The following is a 24,251-nucleotide window of genomic DNA, read 5'->3' on the forward strand; positions in this document are numbered from 1 at the left end:
TCTTGTTGATCTGGGGGAAGTTGAACAGGCCGAGACCAATTTAGTTTTTAAAGCATATATATAGTGAATGTGAAAACAAGACGGAACTACATGCTTAGCCCTGCCTCCTCAAGTGGCTGCTACACTGTAATAATATGCAGTAGCAGAACCAGAATATCTTTAATCAGCTTTTAACACAGATAAATATTCAAACGTGACAATTTGTGCTTTAAAATAATGTAATTATAGAATATGAAATAACCAACTCTTCTCGTGTCTTCTCCTTCCATTTTCTCCTCTCCCCTCCAACCAGCTTGTGAGCTGATGAACCGTGGTATCCTGGCTCTGGTCAGCTCGATTGGCTGCATGTCAGCAGGTAGCCTTCAGACACTGGCTGATGCCATGCACATACCCCATCTCTATATCCAGCGCGCCCCAGTGGGAACACCCCGCTCGACATGCTCACCCACCAGTCGTATTCCTGGAGCCGACGACTACACCCTCATGGTCCGCCCACCTGTGTTCCTCAACGAAGTCATCATGCAGGTGGTGTCTGAGTACAGCTGGCAGAAGTTTGTCCTGTTCTATGATTCTGATTTTGGTGAGTCAATAAGCTATGTCTGTCTGCCTGTTTGTCTTTTAGTGCTAAGCCACCTGCCCCCCCCCCCCCCCCCCCAAAAAAAAAAAACACAAAATATTAATGATTAATTTATGGAGGTGCTATGCTGGGATTGTTGTTTCCTTTTTGTTGTTGTTGTTGTTGTTACAATCGTATTAGTAATCACAGGTCGATACTATTGTATGCTTATATTTACACACAGTAAAAAAATACAAAAATGGATTTTTATTTCAGTTTCATGCCAGTTTGCCTGCTTGTGTATATTATTTCTCATTCACCCTCCTTCTCTCTGTCTCACTCTCTCTTTCCAGCCCATTAACTCTAACATTAGGCCACAAACGGCCTATGTCCCATTTATAATGTGACCCTAGTGCTAGTGAAGCTTCACAATACACAGTATAATTTTGCCATTGTTACTGTTTAGATGCCATTTAAAAGCCCATAGGTGTGCCAATAGGTTGTTTATCTCTGTCTATTTCATGTCCTTTCCAAGCCTGGTCTTCCCAATTCCCTGACTTTAAAAAAAATGTAACTGGATCACAGAGTTTTAGTCAGGAATCCCTGTCTGTAAATCAAAGGCTGTGAACTGATTGAATTCAGGTACAGTGCCGTCGTAATGTCAAGTTTCCATCTTATCCTAATTTATTCCATTCATTAGTAGAGTGGCTTGTTTTCACTCTAAAACTATGGAGTATAGGTCCAGGTTTCAGCCACAAATTTCAATGTTTTATATGGATGTAATGTGATATGCTAAAACAAGGGTGTGCATTGTTGTAAAGTGCAAGAAACGGATTCAGTTTTAAAACGTTTTTTTAAAAAACAATCATACACGTAAACTTAAGTGACATTCGATTAGTGCCTAAGAGGTCAATACTTTGGAATTACTTTACAGGACCATTTTTTCTGCATTCACATCAAGTCTTTTAAGGAACATCTCTATCAGCTTTTGACGTTGAAAGACTGAAATGATCGTCAAATCCTAATATTCATATAATAAACAATTTGAATGGGGTGCTCATGTGAAGATCAATTTGCTATGCCTTGGCACAGACTCTCATTAGGATTTGAGTCTGGAATTTGACTTGGCCATTCTCAAAACATGCATATCCTTTGACTCATAGATTTGGTACTGAGAATGGAAGCGTTCGTGCTAAACTAGACTCATTTGGGCTACAGACCACAGAGCATGCAAAGGAGCTGGGTGTAATTTTGGACTTGGGTCTTAATTTTATTTAAAAAATAAAGTCTGTTACTAAATCTACTTACTATCATCTTAAATATGTTGCCAGAATAAATGGTTTTCTGTCAAAAAAAGTTGCGCTGAAACTGTTTTTACTGATCTCTGGGGAAAAAAAGCAATCAGGCAACTGCATGTTGTACAAAATGCTACTCTTAGAGTACTCAAGGAAAACTGATCATATCACATCAGTTCTTAAATCACTAACATCTACCTATTAAATAATATATTTTAACATTATGCTGTTGAGTAATAAAGTACTTAATGGTCTTGGGCTGAACTCCATTTTTTTTTTGTTTACTGCACCTTTTGATCCAACAGTCTGACTAATGAACATTTGTTACTTTTGTGCCATTAATATCTGTAATTCAACATATTTTTCCTTATCATAATACTTTCATACAATGAAATCCTGAGCAACACAACGGCTCCTTGGGTTATTGTCCTGTACTCATGGCCCTTGAAAAATCATACTTCCAGTATAACACATACTCCTGATTTCTTTAGACAGTTTATTATGATTTAGCAGCTGTTGGTTCATCAGGGGCAATATAGGGGCATGATGGTTGACTTTGTGGACCGGAGCAACTTCCAACCACCTTAAGCTGAACATAAGTAAAAACAAGGAGATAGTGATCAGTTTCAGGAGTAAGAGGTACACACTGTCTTCCAGTTACCATTCAAGGCAAGGAGGTGGAGGTTGTATTCAGCTACAGGTACCTGTGCGTGCAGCTGGATAACGAGCTGGACTGATTCAAGAGTAAATAACTTAAATAATCTCCATTTTATTTATCTGAGTTTGAATAACGTCTTATTTTGAAAAAATGGCCAGACTCTATTCCATTACATCCGTCTATGACTCATGCTTGACAGATTTCGAAACCCATGTTTCGGTCACATCAACAAATGTACTCACAAAAAGGCACTGACACCATCATATCGTCTATAAACTGAGATTCGGTTGCACCCAGGTAAACTTAAAATTTGCTATTATTCTGTCAACATTAGAAACCACTATTGAGCATAGACGACTTAGATATCGTTTGGAGGGATGATAATTTTACGCTTATTAGCTTATCAGGGATCAGCGGGGGGGAAAAAATATGTTTAAATTTGCATTCTGAGTCACTGAATTATTTGGCAGAAAGGAAGATATGAAACCTTGTGTCTGCAGGAGCTTAGTGTTACAAAATTTACTAATTCTCTCTCAGATATGTACCTAACAATCTTGAGCCTGCAATATTTTCAAATCGCATTTCAGGATCAGCAAAGATTGCTTGGAAGCTCATCCAAGGTTATCATTTAAAAAGTACCATGGATAAGCTTATATCTGTGCAACAGAAAAATCCCAGCAATGAGAGTGTGATTAAGTGTAGCCACAAAATGGTATATAAAAGAAGCATCTGAGTCATACAGGTGAGAACACTGCTGAGCCTGTGCTCCTAATGGGTTGAAGCTTTCCAACACTTTACATTTTGAATCTCACTTGAATGACTGATGGGAGTGTAGGTGCTTTGCTGCATAATGGAAAACACTAACCGTAACACCCCACAACAGTAGAAGGAGAGAAGAATAGCATACCTTAAGTTTCAGCTTTTAAGCAGTGGAATGGTTTTCTGCCTCAGGTGAGCTTTCTTTTTTTCTTTTTGTTGATTTCTCCCTTTTTGCCATAATGAAGCAACATTTCACTTATTGGAGTCAAGTAACACAATCAACACATTGTATGCACTGCCCTCCAATTGGATCTCTGCATTGGATTTGTTTACCAATGCTTTCTCCAGACTAAACCTCAAACATTTCAGACATTAAACCCTTTTAGCACTGTATTGAATACCCAAGTCATCTCAAACTTACTGTGGAGCTCTAGCATGCAGCTTTTATTGGATAGGCATTAGGTTTTGCTATTTTCACCCCTTTGGAAATTCTAGTTCCACTACCCAGATGTCACTATAGTAAATGTCAAAGTTAGATTAACCCAAAACAACTCTGTGTAAAGGATGTTTTACCTTATGTGTATTTTAATTGTCATATTGTCTCATATTAAGAGCCTATTGCTATTGTCATTCCATGCTCTGTGCCACCTCTAGGCTTTTGCAAATAATTCAATGTTTTTACGTTTTATCAGGTTACAACAAAATTCAAAGGATTTGTGGAAATTGCATGTAATACACCAACACAGAAATTCATAATTGAGAAGTGGAAGTGAAAAATTGTAGGCCTATATAGTCATATTGAAACTCAAGTCTTTTGGCAGTCTTTCTACCAGCTTTGGACATCTAGAGACTGATATATTTGCTCAATACTCTTTGGAAAATACATCTAGCTCCTTTAAACAGAGCAAGGAATGTCTATGAATGTCAATTTTTTAATGTCTTGCTCTTTATCAGGCCCAAACTTTGACTGGGCAATTTTAACACAAGAATATATTTTGATCAAAGCCATTCCATTGGATGGTTAACCTGATCCTTTTAACTTCTCCCCAAGTTTATCCCTTGCGTGTCTGGTGTGTTCATTGATCTTCATAATGTTATTTGTTCACTAAAATTCACTAATAGTCCTATATAGAACAGCTCAATTGACATTATGATTAAATAATCCACAGGTTGACTCTTATTATAAATCATAGGTGACTTTGAGAGCCATGTGGTTCAATGGATTTGATTTACAGGTATCAAATGAAAGGGGTAATGACTAGATATGTATCCCACAGTTTTCAGCTTTTTAATTGTAAAAAAGAAAGTGATAAATCGTATACCATTTTCACTTCACAAGTATGTACTAATTTGTTAAGGTCCAAATAACAAAATCCCAATAAGATACACTGACATCTGGGGTCATAACATGACAAAATGGGAAAATGATCAGGACACTGCGAGACACTGTAATGTGATGTTTTTATATATTCTGTAACCAGTAGAAGCTTTTATTTCAACATTTTGTTTCTTTCTTTTGCACCTAAATTAAAGACCATCCATTATACACTGTGAGGTCAACTTTAGAATTTCATTTAAATCACCAACATATATTTAAGCCTTCCAGTAAAGGATTGTTACCCTGACCTTTACTTTAACTAATCAAGTGTAAAATTAGGAACACCTTTTGTCTGTCTCCAGACAACCTTCAGTAACCTCTTTTAAATCCGGAATTTGCCCCACGTGTTGTGGCTCAACCTTAATATCTGCACAATCCACTCAGCCACATATACACGAATGCACACACGTATTTGTAACCCACTTAAATTCCTTTATCCCCTCTGTGCTCTGTGACCACTGATTCATCACTTGGATCCTGTGGGTTTTGCCAATGCTGTTTTCTTAGCCACAGAAGGCCCTTTAAAGATATCACCATTTCTCCCTAATGACCTCACCCTCCGCTCAAGGAGGGAGGAGAGAGTTGGGATTCCAAAGAGAGAGAGAGAGAGAGAGAGAGATAGGGGAAGAGAGAGAAAACCACAATGTAGAATAGAGTAAAAGACAGAGAGGGTCTTTTAAGATGATAGCAATGTTCCCAGAAGACCTCGTCTCTGTACAAGGAGTTCTTTAGAGAACAGACGGTCGAGTGTGTCCTCTCAAATGAAGCTACAGTGCAACTGTCCCACTCCCTATTTTCAGCTCTACTGGTGCGTCCCGGACACTGAGAACACATGTTTTCAGTCTACCCCATCTTTTTCTCTACTCTCAGTTTATCCCTCCTTCTTTTTACTTGTATCTGCTGTTCTCAATTCAGGTATTTCACATTTTCCCTTTTTTTGGTTTTCAGTGTTTTTTTTTTAAACAAAACCTGAAAACATGAATGACTAGTATTGTTACCTGCTGCTTGACCTTGCCCATAATCCCATCAGAAACATGAAACAGTGCTCTCACGGACCAGAATGCTGAGGGTACCACTTAGTGTTACACCAACACTGTTGACAATCAGAGGATGGGTTCAGTTTCTCCATGGCTGGGTTCTCTGTTTGTCACCCCGTTTCTGTCACAGTGTCTGTAAGATTTCAGTTTATTATTAAAAATGCTTAAAAATCATGACATAATATTGCTCATGTCCCTGGTCCCATATATTCAAAAATAACTGAAGTGGAATCTCAACACCCCTGCAGTTAGCATTGTGGTAGGTGTTGTTGAGGAGTAATATAGATGTACTCAAGTTTATACTGATGGAATCTGTGATTTAGGCAAGAATATGCCTAAATAACACCATATGCCTGGAGCACATTTTCCCAGACTATTTAAAATCCTTGGTAAATTCCAATAACAATGTTTCAAATTCCTTTTTAAATTAAATATTTGTTAATTCCTTTAAATTCCTAATGAGAATTATATGTTTCCAAATTAGACATTTAGCCAAAAATATTCTATCTTAGTAAAGAGGAGAAAAAGATTAAACAAACAAACATAAAACACTCAGTATAAGATAATAAATACCCTTATTGTCCTCCTACAGGGAATTTGGGTGTGACAGTGGCAAAAACACACCGACAGAGTAACAAAGTGGATTAGTAATTTGACAAACGAGCTGACCTATTGTTAAATTCTAAAACAACAGAGAATGTCCTTATCAGATAGGCTAAAACTATAAGAAAAAAGTATTGCACAGTTATTGATAATATGCCATAATCAGATAAAAATGCAATGGTAAAGCTATGCAGAGGAAATGCAGCAGCCGATTTACCCAATAATATGAGAAAAATATGCAATATGCATGATTGTAAAAGCAACAACCCAGAGTAGCTAAAGTGTGTACAAATCGACATTAACATCTGTTTTGATAAAAGTTTTTAATATAACTGTATTAAAACTGGTTACTGATATGTTGCGAGCAGATTGTTTTTATTTACTGTATTTATGGAACTATGAACAAAATAAAATAATTTTAATGGTGTCAGATTGGAGATGTAAAATCCATAGGGCCCTTGATCTCTCTGTAGGCTTCATGTAAAACATCAAAGTAAAGGTAAAGATCAAGAAGGTGTTTCGTGGACTTCTGGGATATTATTTTCTCTGCTGAATAAAGGAATCTAGAAAGTGACGGAAAATACTGACAATTTATTTATCACTCTCCCTTACCCCCCAAAACTCTCTTGCTTGACAGGTTGGGCAGCACACAGTGTATATAAGGTAATTAAATAACATAAAAATAAGCCTTGATTTGAAAGCATATCTATTAAATAAATATACAGAAAGAAAAAAAATATATTTTTAAAGGAAACATGTCTCCACCACTCATGTAAACTTTGGTAGAATAGATGTCATCAGTGTATGCAATTATGGCTATCATGTTTTTAAGCCCCGTGAATGTTGTCTCGCTCATTCTTTGCTTCTTCGTTGTCTAATTTTCTCACATTTCTTTATGATTTACTGAAGTTCAATAGAAAAACATTTTATTATTTTCAAAAGGTATTATTGCTTTGATATGCTCAGTGTCAATTATTCTTTCTTAACACTTTCAGACTTCAGCATCTGGGACAAGTTCTATTTAATGGTTGCTTATGCTTACTTTATGAGAGCTTGGAGTTGTCACAATTTATTTGCTATGGCTCTTTTAAGTGGTGTTTCAGGTTTCATCATAAGGGAAAATGTGTGGGGTTCCCTGCTCTTGGACTATACATGCTAACATTTTGTTACCTTTGTAATCAAAGGGAGTGGTGGGCAAGTATATTAAATAAATATACAGAAAGAAAAAAAATATATTTTTAAAGGAAACATGTCTCCACCACTCATGTAAACTTTGGTAGAATAGATGTCATCAGTGTATGCAATTATGGCTATCATGTTTTTAAGCCCCGTGAATGTTGTCTCGCTCATTCTTTGCTTCTTCGTTGTCTAATTTTCTCACATTTCTTTATGATTTACTGAAGTTCAATAGAAAAACATTTTATTATTTTCAAAAGGTATTATTGCTTTGATATGCTCAGTGTCAATTATTCTTTCTTAACACTTTCAGACTTCAGCATCTGGGACAAGTTCTATTTAATGGTTGCTTATGCTTACTTTATGAGAGCTTGGAGTTGTCACAATTTATTTGCTATGGCTCTTTTAAGTGGTGTTTCAGGTTTCATCATAAGGGAAAATGTGTGGGGTTCCCTGCTCTTGGACTATACATGCTAACATTTTGTTACCTTTGTAATCAAAGGGAGTGGTGGGCAAGTATATTAAATAAATATACAGAAAGAAAAAAAATATATTTTTAAAGGAAACATGTCTCCACCACTCATGTAAACTTTGGTAGAATAGATGTCATCAGTGTATGCAATTATGGCTATCATGTTTTTAAGCCCCGTGAATGTTGTCTCGCTCATTCTTTGCTTCTTCGTTGTCTAATTTTCTCACATTTCTTTATGATTTACTGAAGTTCAATAGAAAAACATTTTATTATTTTCAAAAGGTATTATTGCTTTGATATGCTCAGTGTCAATTATTCTTTCTTAACACTTTCAGACTTCAGCATCTGGGACAAGTTCTATTTAATGGTTGCTTATGCTTACTTTATGAGAGCTTGGAGTTGTCACAATTTATTTGCTATGGCTCTTTTAAGTGGTGTTTCAGGTTTCATCATAAGGGAAAATGTGTGGGGTTCCCTGCTCTTGGACTATACATGCTAACATTTTGTTACCTTTGTAATCAAAGGGAGTGGTGGGCAAGTGGTTAGAGCAGGGTCCTTGTGGGTTGGAGAGGCCCCAAGTTCCTCCCACAGAATTCCCACAGACTGCCACTTTGGGTTACTGAGTAAGACTATTAGCCACCGGAAAGCTCCCCGGGTGCTACACAGTGGCAGACCACTACTCCCTAAAGAAAGGATGGGTAATATAGTAAAATTTCATCAGAGAGTATGTTGCCATGAAAAATACAGATGATCTTTAGTATTATTATAACCTAGTGCCTAGACTCTAGACTTGTGATATGAGACTTAAATAATTATTCTTCATCCAGTTTATCCAGGATCATTGACCAAAATTACTGCTAGAGAATATTTTGATGCCATTATTATTCTTGGCAGTGTTAGGTAAAATTGTGACTGAACCCACTCCTTTGGACAATAGGCAGCCCAAACACCCTCAGGACCCATGATAGTTAGCTTGATACAGGTCTTGTGCTTTTCTTTGATAGGCTTTTTTTTATTTAATTTTATTTTTTTACAGATATCCTAAATTATCTGAAAGGGTTTCATTGGAAGAAAACAAATTTGCTTCAGTAATTTGCAGTCCACTCATGGTACTCACCACAGAGTGTCAGTCTGTCATTGGTATTGTTCTTGGAGAGAAGTGACTTCTTCAACACATTGATTTCACAGGTTACAGATCTGATGAAAATCATTTATACTCAATTGCAAATATGTGTATTTGTACACTTCAACCTCTAGGGGACTGTCTGGTTAGACACCCATGTAAATTGCACAATTCTAAGTCTAATTTATTGCACATTATTGTAGACTGCTGTCTGACATATTTTACTTGAAAATGAGTCCATTAGCTGCTAAGGACTATATGTATATTTAAGTCCTCAGCGAATGCTGTTGGAAAGATTACACCTTGGTATCTCACCTTGGTATAATGTGTAATTATGTCATGATTTTGGGTAATTGTTTGACACACAGGCAGAACACACTCAGGAGACTGGATGAGTTTACGCTTTAAAGGATTTATTAATTAGTGGAGATGACCGAATCTGGGTTTAGATAGCTGGGATGTTCAGGAACGGGCAACGCCACTGCATTGAGTGGAGACAGAGCGATTATAGGGAGAAACAGATGAGCAGAAAAATGTTCGATCAGGGGAGACAGCTTGCCGCAGGGTAGTTGTTTCACCGCTAGGGGGGGAAAGAGTGGAATCGGAGGAGTGGAGCTGCTGAAGGTAGAGCATGGAGGTTGCGTGGTGGAAATCCTCTCCGGGAAGGGTTGGTATGGATGGTGGTGGTGAAGTAGGAAGGCTGAATGGTGGAGGGTGAGCGAGGCTCGATCGAGAGGAGGAAGCTCTTTAGGAGCGGGATCAGAGAGCTGCCAGCCGGGAATCACAGAGAACCGGGTTACGCGGCGAAACTTGAGAGTGGCTTGAAAAAAACGTGGCAGGTCTTAGGAGTGACAGTCCAAACTCGAATGCTACTTGGGAGCAACATAGACAGGGTGAGTAACTCAGGAAGCTTGAGTTCTAACGAGCAAAAGATGGCTGAGTCCTACCACAAGGGTTAACACTCTGGCAGTGCAGTGCTGGCAGCAGCCTCCTTTTAAGCTCTTCCTGATGAGCGTGGAATGAAGATTACCTGTGAGCCTCAGCCTCCCTGCTCATCAACTGCCACCTGTGAGGAGAGAGAAAGGGAGCAGCAGCACACAGATGGGGAGCCACCCCTAGAACCCGACAAATTATGTGCATTCTGAGCCGTTGTCTGCCTCACCAAAAAATGTCATTATGGTAACAAATAATGACAATAAAGTGTTTTGATTCTTGATTTGTTGCATTTCAGCTGAATATTGGTCTTCCTGACACATTTCAATCATAAAAGCTGAATCAATAATATAAGTGCATTAGAAAACGTCTGTCAGAATAAAAACCTCCGGGTAAAACTGTAAATCTTAAAAAGATTTTGAATCTCAGCTTAGTTAATTTTTGCAGTCTACTTAGTAAATATACCCAGGTGTTTTGGTATGAGAATGTCTTAAATCTATGTCACTTTTGTTAGTAGCTTTAGTTTGTCGAACAGGATTGGCCACCTCCATCTCTGAAGAGCCAGTATACTGCCCTTTTCCAACGCACCTGAATCAAATGACCGGCTCATTGCAAGGACTCTGCAGATCTAAGGCTGCATCTGAAATGGTCTAAATCAGGGGTGTCAAACTAATTTCTATATGGGGCCACTTTGGCATCATGAAGTCATTAAAAGGGCCGCTTGCATGTGTAGAGACGATACTTTTCATTTCATAATTTCATTCCAGTACACACAGTAGTATAAAAAATGCACAGTAACATAAAAGTAGCACCCTTAGGCCCAGTTTATACAGTTTATCTGCAAAAAAAGTTGATATTGGGGTGAGTTACACTTACAGAAGGCACAGTTTTAGCCACTTTGTACACTTTAAAATGATATATGCCTTTTTTTTGGCTCTCGAGGGCCGGATAATTTACCTTGACGGGCCGGATTTGGCCCGCGGGCCTTGAGTTTGACACCTGTGGTCTAAATGGTAAAGTAGAAGTGCATCTGCAATCACCATGGTAAGTGCTGTCCGAATTGTGCAGTCAGAAAGGAAGGAAGTAGGAGAAGGAGTCTGTATGCTTCCTGTCATAGTTCCTTTAGGATAGGAAGCTTGCGATATTCCTTACTGGCACTAAGGAGGTATAAGGCATCCCACAATCCTTTGCGTGACATGACGTATAACCACAGCCCACCTCATGGAAATTAATGAAAATGTCCATAGACAAGAGAGTGCATGTTTTGTAGTTCTTTTTTGGAAAGCTGTAGGCCTGGATTTGGCTAGCATCATCCCTGTGTGTTTCCATCCGTATGAGTTAACACTAGAACTCCCAAGGCAGTCATTTTGACTGTTTTCAGATTTTGAAGTGTAATAACTTTTTTTACATGAGTCTTACATTATTCATGCTAGCTGACTTTTCCTGTATCTGTGTGTCCTTTATTTCCATATTGTTTTTTAAATAAAATAAAAAACCAAATAAAAAATATTGTTACTTTTACCTTTGTCTCCCACACCCGTCATTTTGACGGCTTCGTTAGTTACATTCTATTTTATTCCCGCGGTTGAAACACAGCGGGATGTTGCCTAGCAACCAGCATTCTAGCTAGCGCACCAAAGACACGCTGGTGTGCGGCGAACCCTCCTCAGTGGAGGAACCGCCTTTATTTAGGCAAAGAAAACGGTGTTAGGTGCGTCAACACTGTACAAAAAACCGCTCACATGAGCCTGTCACAAGTGCAAAAAGGTGGTGTGCGGGAAATGCACGAGAGATATCGTTGTGACATGCAAAAAATGTGTTTGATCTGTTTTCTAATCTTGTAAATATATCGTTTTGTGTAGTTCCACTTGTAGTTTTATTAAATATTTAGATTTTTAATGTGTTCATTACAGTTTAGAACCATTTATTGTTTTCAATTGTAAATAGTGATGCCATTTCTTGTAACTTTTTTTGGTACCATAGTGTGTAATTTTATTTCGTTTTATATATAGTCTAATCTATTATTGCCACATTGCATTTTCCGAATTTATGTAAATAATTAAACATTTTAATTATAAACTTTTCTTGCAAACATTTTTTATTTACAGTGTTACTTTCAGCACCATTTACAATCATATATTATAAATAATCCAAGGAACAATTGTTGGACGTGGTAAAAATATGTTTTGGAGCTAATTTTTAGGTCTACATATCCACAATGGGCTTATAAAGCCCACTAGAACCATTACAGTTGATGACGTCATCACCAATCCCGCATTCCATTGGTCAGAATGTCACCCGTCAAATTGACTGCCAGTGGGAGTTCTAGTAGTATCAGAATTCTGGGAGTCCTAGTGTTAAAGGCTGTCCAAAATTGGCACGGCTGTCCAAAGCTCCTTTCCTACCCACAATGGAGTTCTTACTGTTGACCTCATGAAAGATTAAGGAACAGGAGCTAGGAGCTATAATTAGAAAATTTTCAATGCAGCCTAAATTATTTGCTGATGAGGGAATTCAACCCTTTTATTGTGCTGTTTTTTAGAAGGAGTGCTTCTAAATGTTTTAGGATAGTCACTCTCGAGGACTGGAGTTTGGACAACTGTGAGTGACTAGTTTTCTTTTATTTTTAAATAATGTAAACATTCAGTTCATTCACACTGATTACTGGGAACATGACTTCTTGTCTCAATGGTATTTCCATGTGCCTGAAAAAGTGCTTTAATAGCTATAAATTAACTGAGACTTATAATCTAAAGTTTTACTTTAATAAACCTTGGGTGTCCAGCTCAAGTCCTGAAGGGTCCATTCCTGTCCTGTAGGTTTTAGATGTGCCCTTACTCCAACATAACTGGCTCAAATGGCTCAATTACTTCTTCAGCTTGTTACCTAGCACCGCAATGAACCGCTAATGAACCATTTATCTAATTTAGGGGTGTTAAATCAAGGCAACATCTAAAACCTGTATAACGCTGGCCCTTGAAGGCTAAATTTGAACACCACTGAAGTAACACAATACCACATTTGAAGAGATGACCGTATCTTGGTTAGTTCCAAATGAATGGATCTGATTTTTATAGTAATTTATATCATTATTGCTGGTTGTACTTCACTCAAAGCTATAATGAAACATTACCACATCTGCAAAGCGAAAAAGGAAAGGATGGGATGGCTGACAAAAATCTTTCCAAATCCATAGAAAATTACAACTGTACTTTCCATGAAAAGCTTTAATATTTGAGCAAGTCAAAAAGATAAAAAGATAAGAGAGAAAGGACAGACAAGCTTCAAGAGCATGACAGGCATTAAGCTGTTGGTGGGTATAGTAAACAGATGTAATAAATAGATGCATATACAGTTTAATATATATACATATGGAGAATAATAAAGTTATGTTGAAAAACTATTTATACCCTTGACTTATTTAGATAAAAGAAATACAACCAAGAAGTTTGTTTCTGGTAGGAAATTATGCAGTTATCTCTCAAAAGACAATAAAACAATATCAAAGGAGGGGCAATCAATTTTCTACCATTAGTTTTACAATTTCTGTTAAGCGATGATCTTCATATCTTTGAGGCAGAAGGCTTACCCTGGTCTTGACCACCCTCTACATATTATTTAATTAAAGTCAGGAGTCTGCTTGGGCCACTTCAAGACATCAATATTACTTCCTGTCAGAAGAAACAAGTTGGTCAAATTAAGATTACCGTAAATTTAGACCTGCTAGGGTTATTAATCACTTTGGGGTTAACTGTATCTTCTGTAGCACTCCTGAAGTCCAGACATGTTGCTGGGGAAGACCTTTGCGGCTCAGGAATGGAAGGAGGAATTGAAACTTTGGATTCAAAGGCAACCAATGAAACATGGGAAGACTGAACACAAAGGCAAATTTAGATGGATGGAGAAAAAACAAAACCATTCTGTCATCAAGAATAAAAGAACCTCAAACTTTTTAAGAACCGGTCATGTTTATCTTTGAATGGTTTCACCTTGGAGCCAAACACAATAGATATGACACTGAAAATGTATCAAGTAAAACAGAATCACTGAAGCAGAGAAGAGATGGGGAATGGTATCTTACAGCAAAGCAGATTTTGTGAGGTACAGTGAAAGACAGAAAGAGAAAAGATCAACATGAAACCAACTCCACTCCTAAAAACTTTTGCTTAAGCTTCTTACTGCAGGGTGTAGGTCATACCCTTTGAGTCTGCAAAGAAAAACAGACAAAAAGAGCAGTTAGACTGAAACCATATCAAAAGATCAAGATTGAACTGAAAGAAATTTTGTACAACCTGAAAATATTCTTACCACCTGAAAATTTGATCATTTTGTTGTGTTTAGGCTGCTAAATTCAATTAGTTTCAACAGGATTTTATGTGGGAGGTCAGCAGAAAATGTGGCATGATTGCAAAATGGAAGTAAGAGGATGAAAGGTTTTTAAATTTTTTTGGCAAATAAAGATTGCAAATGTGGCACGGGTTTGTATTCAGCTCTGTGTATTCTGTCACTACAAAACAGTATCTAATTAGTGTGATGCCACAAGAAATCTGCGATTGAAATTTAACAACTTTTAGCTGCATGTGCCCTGACCAGGGACCAGCCAATTAGAAACTCAAAAGTTCCATCTTTTTTCTGATCAGTGAACACACCACAAAAATAAAACTACCAGGTCATGCTCAAACCAAGGCTATTATGTTTGTGAGTATTTATTGGAGGAAGTGACTCTATGTACATTGTCTTCAGTTTTAACGAGGTGTTTCAAGTGCAGTTAGAAGATGGGCAGAGATAAAAAAGCTGTCTAAAAGGAAAGTGTGTTTCATGACATGTTAAGACATGTCAGAAGTAAATTCAGGCTAAAAGAAAGGGGGAAAGAGGGAGTTAGAGTATGTAACAGGAAAGCTGTACATGGTAAAGGGAAGTTGCTTTGTTTTCTATGTATTTGTACTAATTTTAGTTTTCTTATTCAGTTTACTGAATTTCTTCTTGGGATGTGACGCAAGTTGTTTCTAAGTCTTTTATTTCCCGTACTTGTTCCACTTCAGCTGCTTTTTCTCATTTTTCTTGTTTGATGAATTTGAAATTAATTTTGCTTTGCAAAACAAATTTTGCTACCTCCCAGAGAAAAAAGAGACGAAAGAGAGCTGAATTTGTGCTGCACATACCTCCTTTATAACAAAGTTGTTGATTAGAAAGAATTGTGGGGGTGAGAATGAATTCCATGTGAATTCTAAGAATTCTACAGGAGTAAGAACAGTAGACAGTTAAGAAAAAAGTAACTCTGATGGGTGTCTGGAGGGCCAGGCATCACACAAAATGTTTTGTATATTGCTTTAATGTATTATCTGCAAGTGCAGATTATCTGTGAAGCCTGTCCAACTCTGTGCTTAGAGTAAAGTGAAAATCTCCTCCCACCACAAGTGCTGTGCAGAACTGAGTTTAAAGGTGACCTATCATGCTTCCTTTAAACATTTAGAATGGGTATATGGGCTATACAAAACATGCTCATTCCATTTTTTTGCACAAAATCATTCTCAGATAATGGGATTTTATATCCCCAATTTTGCCTATTCTGAGCTTATTTAACAGCTCAGAATAGTCTGCCGTTTTTATTTTATGTAAATAATGTGTAACTGTCTGCACCCCGAACTCAATGTTTACACTTGCACATTATACATGTAAAAATGGGTTAGGGTTCGCAGTTAGCAGATGCTCAATGGTACAGCTGTACATCTTTGATCCTGAGTCAGACTCAGAAGCAGGGCATCCTGCACGACCAACAAGGATCAACCCAGTAAAAACAAAATTAAGTCACACATACCAGAAAATCACAGGACAGTTCACGGTCGGTGGTGACAAGCTTGCACTCTGCTCTTTTATTTCTTATTTATTGAAGGTGGCCATGCCTCCTTAAACAGGGGCATGACCAGCTGTCACAACAGCAGTTGTAGTGCGCAACATACTGACTCGCTCTGTCTGCTTTGTCACTGAAATAACACTACACATAAATTCTTTCAATCATTCATTAAATGCTAAAATTGGGGAATTGTCTTGGAACAGTTTTTACGTAAGGTAGGTTTGGTAAGTTTATTTATATAGCACTTTTCAGTAACCAGATGATTCAAAGTGCTATACATGAACAGAAAAAAAAAACATTAAAGACATAGGAAAGACAAAGGAATAAGCTAAATAAATCATAGACTAGACTTCTTTCATACATTAATAAGCATACAGAAAAACTTAATTGTTTCTATTAATAAGAAATAGGCTAAGTATATTCTTGGGTATTTCTGATCTAAAGTAATTTTGTTCAACGTTTCCAAAGCTACAAATAGACTAACTTATTTTGTTTCATTGTCTCACTGGAACGACCTTCATCACTAAAAATTCAAAGCTTAATTTTTTTATATGTATATATTCCTCAAAGCTACAACTTAAGGTCTCTGAACAGACCTTTCTAAACCACAGCTAAAATGGGAGAATTGTTTCTATGCAGGATAAAGTTTCACTGGAATGAGCTTCATCACTAAAAATTCTAAGAAAGCTACAGCTTGAGGCATCGGATCTGACCTTTCTGACATTACAGCTAAAACAGAAAGCAGCATAGTAAGGGACGAAAGCACAGTAGAGGTGATTTTTGAAACGGCTCATTTCCCAGACACCACCAAAACATTTACCTATTGCCGAAAAATGCCTAGATGGATTTCTTAGCATTTGGACTGTTTCTAAAAGCAGTACAGACCCAAATGGAAAAACGTCCACCTCAAAATCTCATTCCTGATGAGGTGGCTGTTAACCTTAAAGTTACCAAATGACAAGTTTTACCTCTCATCTAACCAGTGTTTTCCCATTAATCCTACTTGCAATTGAATCCAGGAAAGCCACACGAGTATTCTCCTGATCCCAAAATAGCTGTCTATTTACATAAAGCCTGTCAACCCTAAATACATGACGAGCTTCCCGTCACGATGAGTCTCTTTTTCATAGGGAAAAGAGCTCATCTGCAGTTAAGGATAGCATTTGGAAATTGTTTGTTCATACTGTAGTTTGTACCATGCAGTTCCCTACCGCAGCTTTTGACTTATCCTTTTTGTTTGAAATGTGATTTTTTTCTAAAATGGGTCTAGGTCGTTGGTCATTAGGCTGATTTGATCCTAGAAAATGCACACAGTGGGTCCTTGGATGGGGGCTTGGGATTTCCAGCTGTTGTTGGAGGAGATCCTTCATGGTGGCTTCTGGGTCTTCTTATGTGTGCTCAGGAATTCTGGACAAAAAACAAGGTATTCCTGCTGGCTCCTTGCTTGGAAATCCAGTATGGACACCTTCATTTTTATGTTGTTGCTGGAAGCTGTTTTATGGTTTCAGTGAGTTTCTGTGTACTATCCCTAAGCATCTTGTTTTTAGCCTCCAGCGTCTCCACCTGTTCCTGGCTGTACTTGAGGGTACTTTCTGTACTTCAGTGCCTGGAATTCCTTGTGCAGAACTTCTACCAGAGTCAGTCTAGTCTAGGCTGGTAAGCTTCTGGCTGACTGAGTCTAAAATATCTGTATAGCTCTATTCTGGTGAAGTGGTGGTCATGGTGGAGCTTTTGGACTGAGTCCGCTTTGATGTTGGAGTGACTGCCGGCTTCTGTGTTTTTCCCAATATGTCTCTCTGAAAAAACTCATTGATGTAGATCTGCAAACTGACAAAGGTTTCCTTGTCCACATTGTGGTTGATGAGGAAAAGAACACAAGGGTTGTTATTTGAATTGTATTCAATATTTGGCTAGGTTTTATTAGCTGTTTTCACCTGAGCTGGTGAGTGTTTCATTTGTTAGTGTGCCTCTATGTTATTATACTTTTGCAGCACTTTTGTGACATATAGTATACATATATCCAACTCCCCCTCTATTAACCCATCTTCCTGAAGCATCTGAAAGAGCTTTCTGTGATTTGGAATAGTTGACAAACTCCTGGGCTGCTTATCTAATTTCCCATTTAGCACACTCTTCTAGTCGCGACCCACCATAACATTTAAATGATTATACTGCACAAGTTAAAAATGCAATTGAATTTTAGGAGCAGCATAGAAATTTAGAAGTATCAAACTTTAAGCACATAATAGTACATGTAAAAAGCAAAATGTTCCACTTTTAGATGGTCTTTATGAATTAAAGCAGTTACTCTTCTGTTATATGAATGAGTCTCCTGAAATAATACAAAACAACTTCTTCTTTCTTCAAAAAGATGGATATTTCCTTTTAATTTGTTCTTTAAATGTTTTGAGACTCCAAGAGCAGGTTAAGATAATATTTATTAAATAACATTACATCTTATATAACTAATGTTCTACCCTGATTCTTTCAACAATTTACTGGTTGCTGTTTACTGATATCACTTATTAATAAACATTAAGCATATACAAAACAAAAACAAGACAAACGATCACTTTATTTTTTACCGAACAAAACACAAAAGCCATCATCCCTTCCCCTATAACAACAATTACAGACTTCCCCCCTTTTTTTCAACCATCCCCTAACTAGTGTTGTTTTGTCTTTATTTTAAAATAATTGTAAAAGCTTATTTTACAGTAATTGTGTTCTTAACCAGCAAGGTAACAATACCTCTGAAATGAATAGTTAATGACCACTCATGGCTGGAAGGACTAAAAAACCTTTAGATTTTTTTTTGCTTTCTACTTTAACAGCAGTTGGACAGAACTGAAATGTGGTCAAAACTTTGGAAAAATAGAATTAAGAAATCAGCCATAAAATTCTAATTGTTGCATCTCACTTGTATATAATTTAATCTAATGACAAATACAACTTTTCTGTAAAGGCCTCAGAGTTATGTTGAAAAACATTAGTAAACAAACACCATCATGGAGACTAAGAAAAAAACCCCAGACAGGTCAGGTATGCATTTCAAGCCATCATCCATCCACCTGAACTGGAAAGCCAGACAAGAAGAGCCTTATTCAGAAGAACACCCAATAGGTGTATGGTTTTAAAGAAAAGATGGAGAATTGCGACAAAATGTGGGGGAAAAAATGCTCAAAAGGAAATTGTACTTTGGCAATGTACTCTGCATCTTGTAGGTATTGGTTCTATGTCACAGTGTGCTAGGCCAGGGAGTTAAGATGGATACAGATCTTAAGCTTGAAAACCAGATTAAGGCTGTTCCAAGATCTATTATTTTTCATTTAAGACAGTTAGCCAAAATAAAGCCCATTCTATCAAGTCAGCTTTTTGAAACAGTAATCCATTCATTTGTTACATCTAGGCTGGATTACTGTAACATGTTCTATTTAGGGGTTAGTGATGTGTCCATTAGGAGCCTGCAGATTGTGCAAAATGCTGCAGAACGACTTTAAACCGAAACAAGAATGTCTGAACACTCTGATTATCCCCCATTTTAATATTACTTCATTGGCTACTTGTACATTTCAGGATCTTTTTTAAAGTTATTTTAAATCTCTTAATGGCCTGCCCCCTACCTCTCTGATGGGTTACAGCCACATAAATCTGTCTACTCCCTTAGGTCTTCCAATCAGCAGCTCCTCAATGTGCCTAAAACCAAGCTTGAAGTTGAGGGTGACTGTGTTTTCACTGCAACTGTGTTTGAGAATCTTCTTAAAACACAGCTCTTTTTGCTAAAGCCTTTTGCACACCGTGAGAGGTTGGCTCTTTTTTATAGTGTTTTTAACTTGTCTAATTAATTAAATCTAATTTTTTTCTTTAACCATTTGTCATTTGCATATGTACAGCTTTTTGTGGACCTTGGTTTATTTAAAGTGCTTTATAAATAAAGGTGGTATGTTTATATATGTATCTAAAAATTGGTAACTTAGTATAGACATTTACTAAATCAAATCAAATTCATAGTTTAAAGCACTAAATGAATGATTTCTGAGGAGTAATATGCTTGGATACATTTTAATTTCTTATAGCAAGTCCTCCTGAAAGAGATGTAATATGGAAGATAAAAAAATTTGGTTATTTTTTTCATAGAGGTAGAGAGTTGTGTTTGATAAAATGCTGTTATTGTTAATTAATATTTTGTGTAAGGCATTGTATGAACCTATGAACAAATATTTATAAACTCAATTACTTTAAGTGCCCCATTCCAGCTGTATGTTAACATAAATAGAGAATCAGTTAATCACATGGCTTAATCTCAATTAGTGTTAGCAGCTCAACTGATTTAACATCTAGGTGTGGTGAACGAAAACAGTGAGAAGCTGTGAGAAAATTATGTACATGTGAAATTAAAGACCCACCTCTCATTTAGGTAAACAGTTATGTTCTTGTAATTAAAACCGGCCCCATTTTATTAATTTGCACAAATTCACCAAAATAATAATAATAAGTGGTGTGATGAAAGTGGTTGACAGTTTGATCAAACTAATGGGAAAAATATTGGTTTAACAAAAAGAAAACAGACTAAAGGAAAGAAGAAATGAGAAAATAGTGAAAAATCAAACGTCTGTGAACTTTAGGTGTGTGAAAGACAGGCTGATGGTGTACAGCGGGGCAGCCAGAGACGATTTGAGGAGATAGGAAAGGTCATGCACACCTAAAAGGTGCCAAGCTTTTTATAGTGTGTTGGGTTTACAAGTGTTGGTTAAGCTGTCTGTGGGGATTCCAGGAGTTTGAAGCCGGGAGGCTCTGAGGTAAAAGGAATCGAACAGAGGGAAACAGAAGGAAAAATGAAGCCAAAAAAGGTGAAAGGAGATAGAGTTCTAACCTGAGGAGGATTTAAGAGCAATAGATATCACCGATGTGTGACGCTCCAAGGCCTAAAGCTTCATTTTTCCCATGTGGAGATAAATACCCGCAACCATAGAAAATTCCTCACCCCAGATCTTAGTTCCAAAATGCGCTCAGTCAGAATTTCAACTGAGAAATTAATTATTTTGACCTGGGCTCCCAAGAAATACCAAGCAATCCATTTGAAGCAAAATCCATATTTAAAAAAAAAAATCACTGCCTGTGAGCCATGCAACAGTAAAATGCCTGAGGCAAGGGTAACGATTGCAAGAGGTAGCTGCTGAGAGAAAGACAAAACAAAGACTGTTAACACCAAAACAGAACAGGTTGCAGAAATCTTAAAAGGTTTTTATCTTATTGACAGATTTATCTTTCCATCCATAACTCTGCTGCCATGTTTTTATGTATTTATTTATTTATTTATTTTGCCTACGTCCATGTTGTTCTTTTGTCTAGCGAAATTAACATGTCTGTAGGTAGCTCCTTAAATGTGATTTACGCTAGTATACCCGTCAAAAAAATAAAGCCGACAATAAATCTGATTAAACTTGATGATGGAGACTAAGACCAGAATATTGAGAGATATAAGGTTATTATTTTGTTGTACAGCCAGAAGTTTCTCATTATTTGATAATTCTTCCTTTAAATTATGGTTTTTATAAAAACCTTCGGTATCCTTTCACAAATTGTTCATAATAGTTCACAGGAATACTAGCCCATTCCTCCTGATAGAGAAAAAAAATATTACCTTGTCATTCCTTGTCAGCTCAGCACACACAATTTCTGTAGCACTGAGATCACAGTTTTGTGATCGCTTCTCTAAAACCTTCCATTTATTGTCCTTAATCACTAATTTGGCAGTATGCTTAGGGTTGTTGTTGATATTGGAGGACCAATTTGTGACCGAATTTTAAAGGGTAACTAATCCCCCCTACCGGAACCTTACTCTGCCCATATCTATTATTTAAAAATCCTCTAAAGCAGGTTGTGGCCAGCAGGCCAGGCACATGCAGGGGGTGAGGGCTGAGCATGCTCTGGGCTACTAGAACAAGGTAAAATGCTAAATAAACTAACTGAAAGCTAAGTTATCACTAAATTCAATATTTGCAGAAAAATTAGAAAGCTCATTATTCCAGCGGCAACTTGCTTCGCAGGCATGTACGAGACGGAGACGCTTTTATACCCTACAGCGGCAGAGATACTGACGTCTGTTTTTCTGCCGTTTTTCTCTTTCACGGTATGTTTTTAATTCAAAATCCAAATGCAGTACACACATTAAACACGTAGAGGGCGCCACACAGACGGTTTTTAACCTAAAAGCAGGATTTCAACAGATGTGCAGTAAAATGTTAAAATAATGATCAGGACATGTTGACAGCACTATAAGACATCCATTTATACAGTTTATTAGAAGAATAAAAGTTGATTTGGGGGTTAGTTACCCTTTAACTTCCTGACCGATAATTTGATACGTTACTTTGATACTTCCAAATAATGTTATTTCTCCATGATGACATCTATATGATGAAGTACTCCTACACTTCCAAGTTAGTCTTGTTGTCAGACTCGCAAGCTTACTTTTCTGTATTTCAACTGTAACAATTTTTATTATGGCCAAACAAAAATTCTTGTTTAATCAGAATACTTTTCTACTTTTTGTGTATTCTGTGGAAGTGGCAGCCTCGTGGTTAGAGAGCCCCACGTTTGCGTCTCGGACAAGCTTCTTTTGTTAATGTGGCTGGTTTCACCATCACTGTCTTATCGCTTCAGCCAGGATTTTCACAACATCCACTGATTAGCACATTTTGCACCAAAACTTGTTCATCTCTGGGACAGAGAACCAATATCCTTCCTGAATGGCATGCTGACTTTTGATGGGTTGTGAAATTACCCATCTTTTAGTCTCAGATAGTGTCAGACAGTTTTGTGAAAACAAAATGATTCATAACACAGTATCTGTAAGCATCTGCTTTCCACTGCAATTTCAACATGTTTAAAGCCATCCATAACAGAAAATGTTTGGGAAATTTTAATGTTATCTTTAATTTTACTCACTGGGTAGATATTTTTTTCTATTATATTGTTGAGCCTTTTTCTACTGCATTAAATAAATAGAACAAGGACATACACTTACACTTCTCACTCCAAACTAGTATATAACAGCTTGGTTTCCATGAAAATAACTCACATTGTGATGATACAATGAGTAATTAAGTAAGCAGCAATTCTACGAAACTCAGGGAGCTTTTTGGGTTCAGGCTGGATGTATGTATGGATGGATAGATGAATAATTTTTAAATTTGTCAGAATAAGCAAGTAAACATTATGTAAAAGGGTTAAATTTGTGTCGTCTGACAATGTGTGAACATGTAAAGATCCTATTTTTTTCTGGATTTATTTATTTTTTCTTGTGGAGGACAAAAATTTCTAGTCAGAGAGAGAAAGTGAGGGAGAGGAGGGGAACCGAGAGGATCAGACAGACAGCCAGGGAGCTGCAAAGGCTGAATCTCATTTGCAGATATTTAATGTTTTTTTTTTTTTTTTTCTGACACTCAGTGGAGAGGTAAGTTGTTGTGTTAACACCCTTTTCTGGACTGTTGATACCTTTCATTCCTGTGCGGGGTATAGTTCTTTTGAATTTTTTTTGTGCTTCACTGGCATCCTTGCTTCAAAGGAACATTTTTAGTCAGCAGCAATTATTACGCCAGCCCTTAAATTCTTGTCTGTTTTTGGTGTGCATTCTTTTTAATACAGATATTTATTTCAATGAAGCTGATTTAAACCATTTCCAACACTGCTTTATTTTAAGCAGGGTTTTCATGACAAGGTTTTGTTAAACTGAAAACAAAAAGTTTCATTTTTGAATGGTTTAATACAAAGAGGACTTGCATGAGTCAAGGGAAATGTCGACATAATTGTGATTTCAAGTGTGCTTTTAACAACAGGGATTATTACAAATCAGTATTGAAATTTTTCAGCAGTAGTCTTGATTGAGAAATACTCATTGCGCAATATGTGCTCTGGAAGGGATACTGATTAATGGTGTCAATTTCTTCTTGAGTACACTAAATTACAGGTGGTCCCAAAATGTTGTGGGCGAACATCTACTCCTATGTAGCGTCTTTTGTAGCCTTTAACAGATTTTCTTTTAGGACTGTCCTGCATTTAGCTCTATCCATCTTCCCTTTTCTGTCATGGTGCTGCATCACCACAATTCACTTACAGTGATAGTGTGTTCAGGGTCACATATAGGGATAGTTTTCTTCCACACAAAGCATTTTGGTCACATCTGGCCAGCAGATCCCCTTTGTCGGTGTCCTCTACATAGCTTGTAGCAAACTCTAAAGGGAACTTCTTTTGGTTTTCTCTCAGCAATAGCTTTCTTCTTGCCACTGTTCCATAAAGGCAGGATTTGTGGATTGCACAACTAGTAGTTATCCTGTGGACATATTACCCCATCTGAGCTGTGGATCGCTGCCATTCCTAAAGAGTTAGCACTCCTCCTGTGAAG

General features: G+C 37.2%; 1 protein-coding gene across 1 annotated transcript in view; it reads left to right on the top strand.

The window, feature by feature from the left end:
- Positions 1-292: 292 nt before the first annotated feature.
- Positions 293-24,251, top strand: part of LOC105930540 (glutamate receptor, ionotropic, delta 2) — a gene marked incomplete at its 5' end in the record, with an annotated part of 302,244 nt that continues 278,285 nt past the window's right edge. Inside the window, 1 exon segment of the mRNA XM_036129181.1 lies at positions 293-580. Coding sequence (XP_035985074.1) covers positions 293-580 — 288 coding nt within the window.

Source organism: Fundulus heteroclitus, unplaced genomic scaffold (genome assembly GCF_011125445.2).
Source record: "Fundulus heteroclitus isolate FHET01 unplaced genomic scaffold, MU-UCD_Fhet_4.1 scaffold_144, whole genome shotgun sequence".
NCBI lineage: Eukaryota > Metazoa > Chordata > Actinopteri > Cyprinodontiformes > Fundulidae > Fundulus > Fundulus heteroclitus.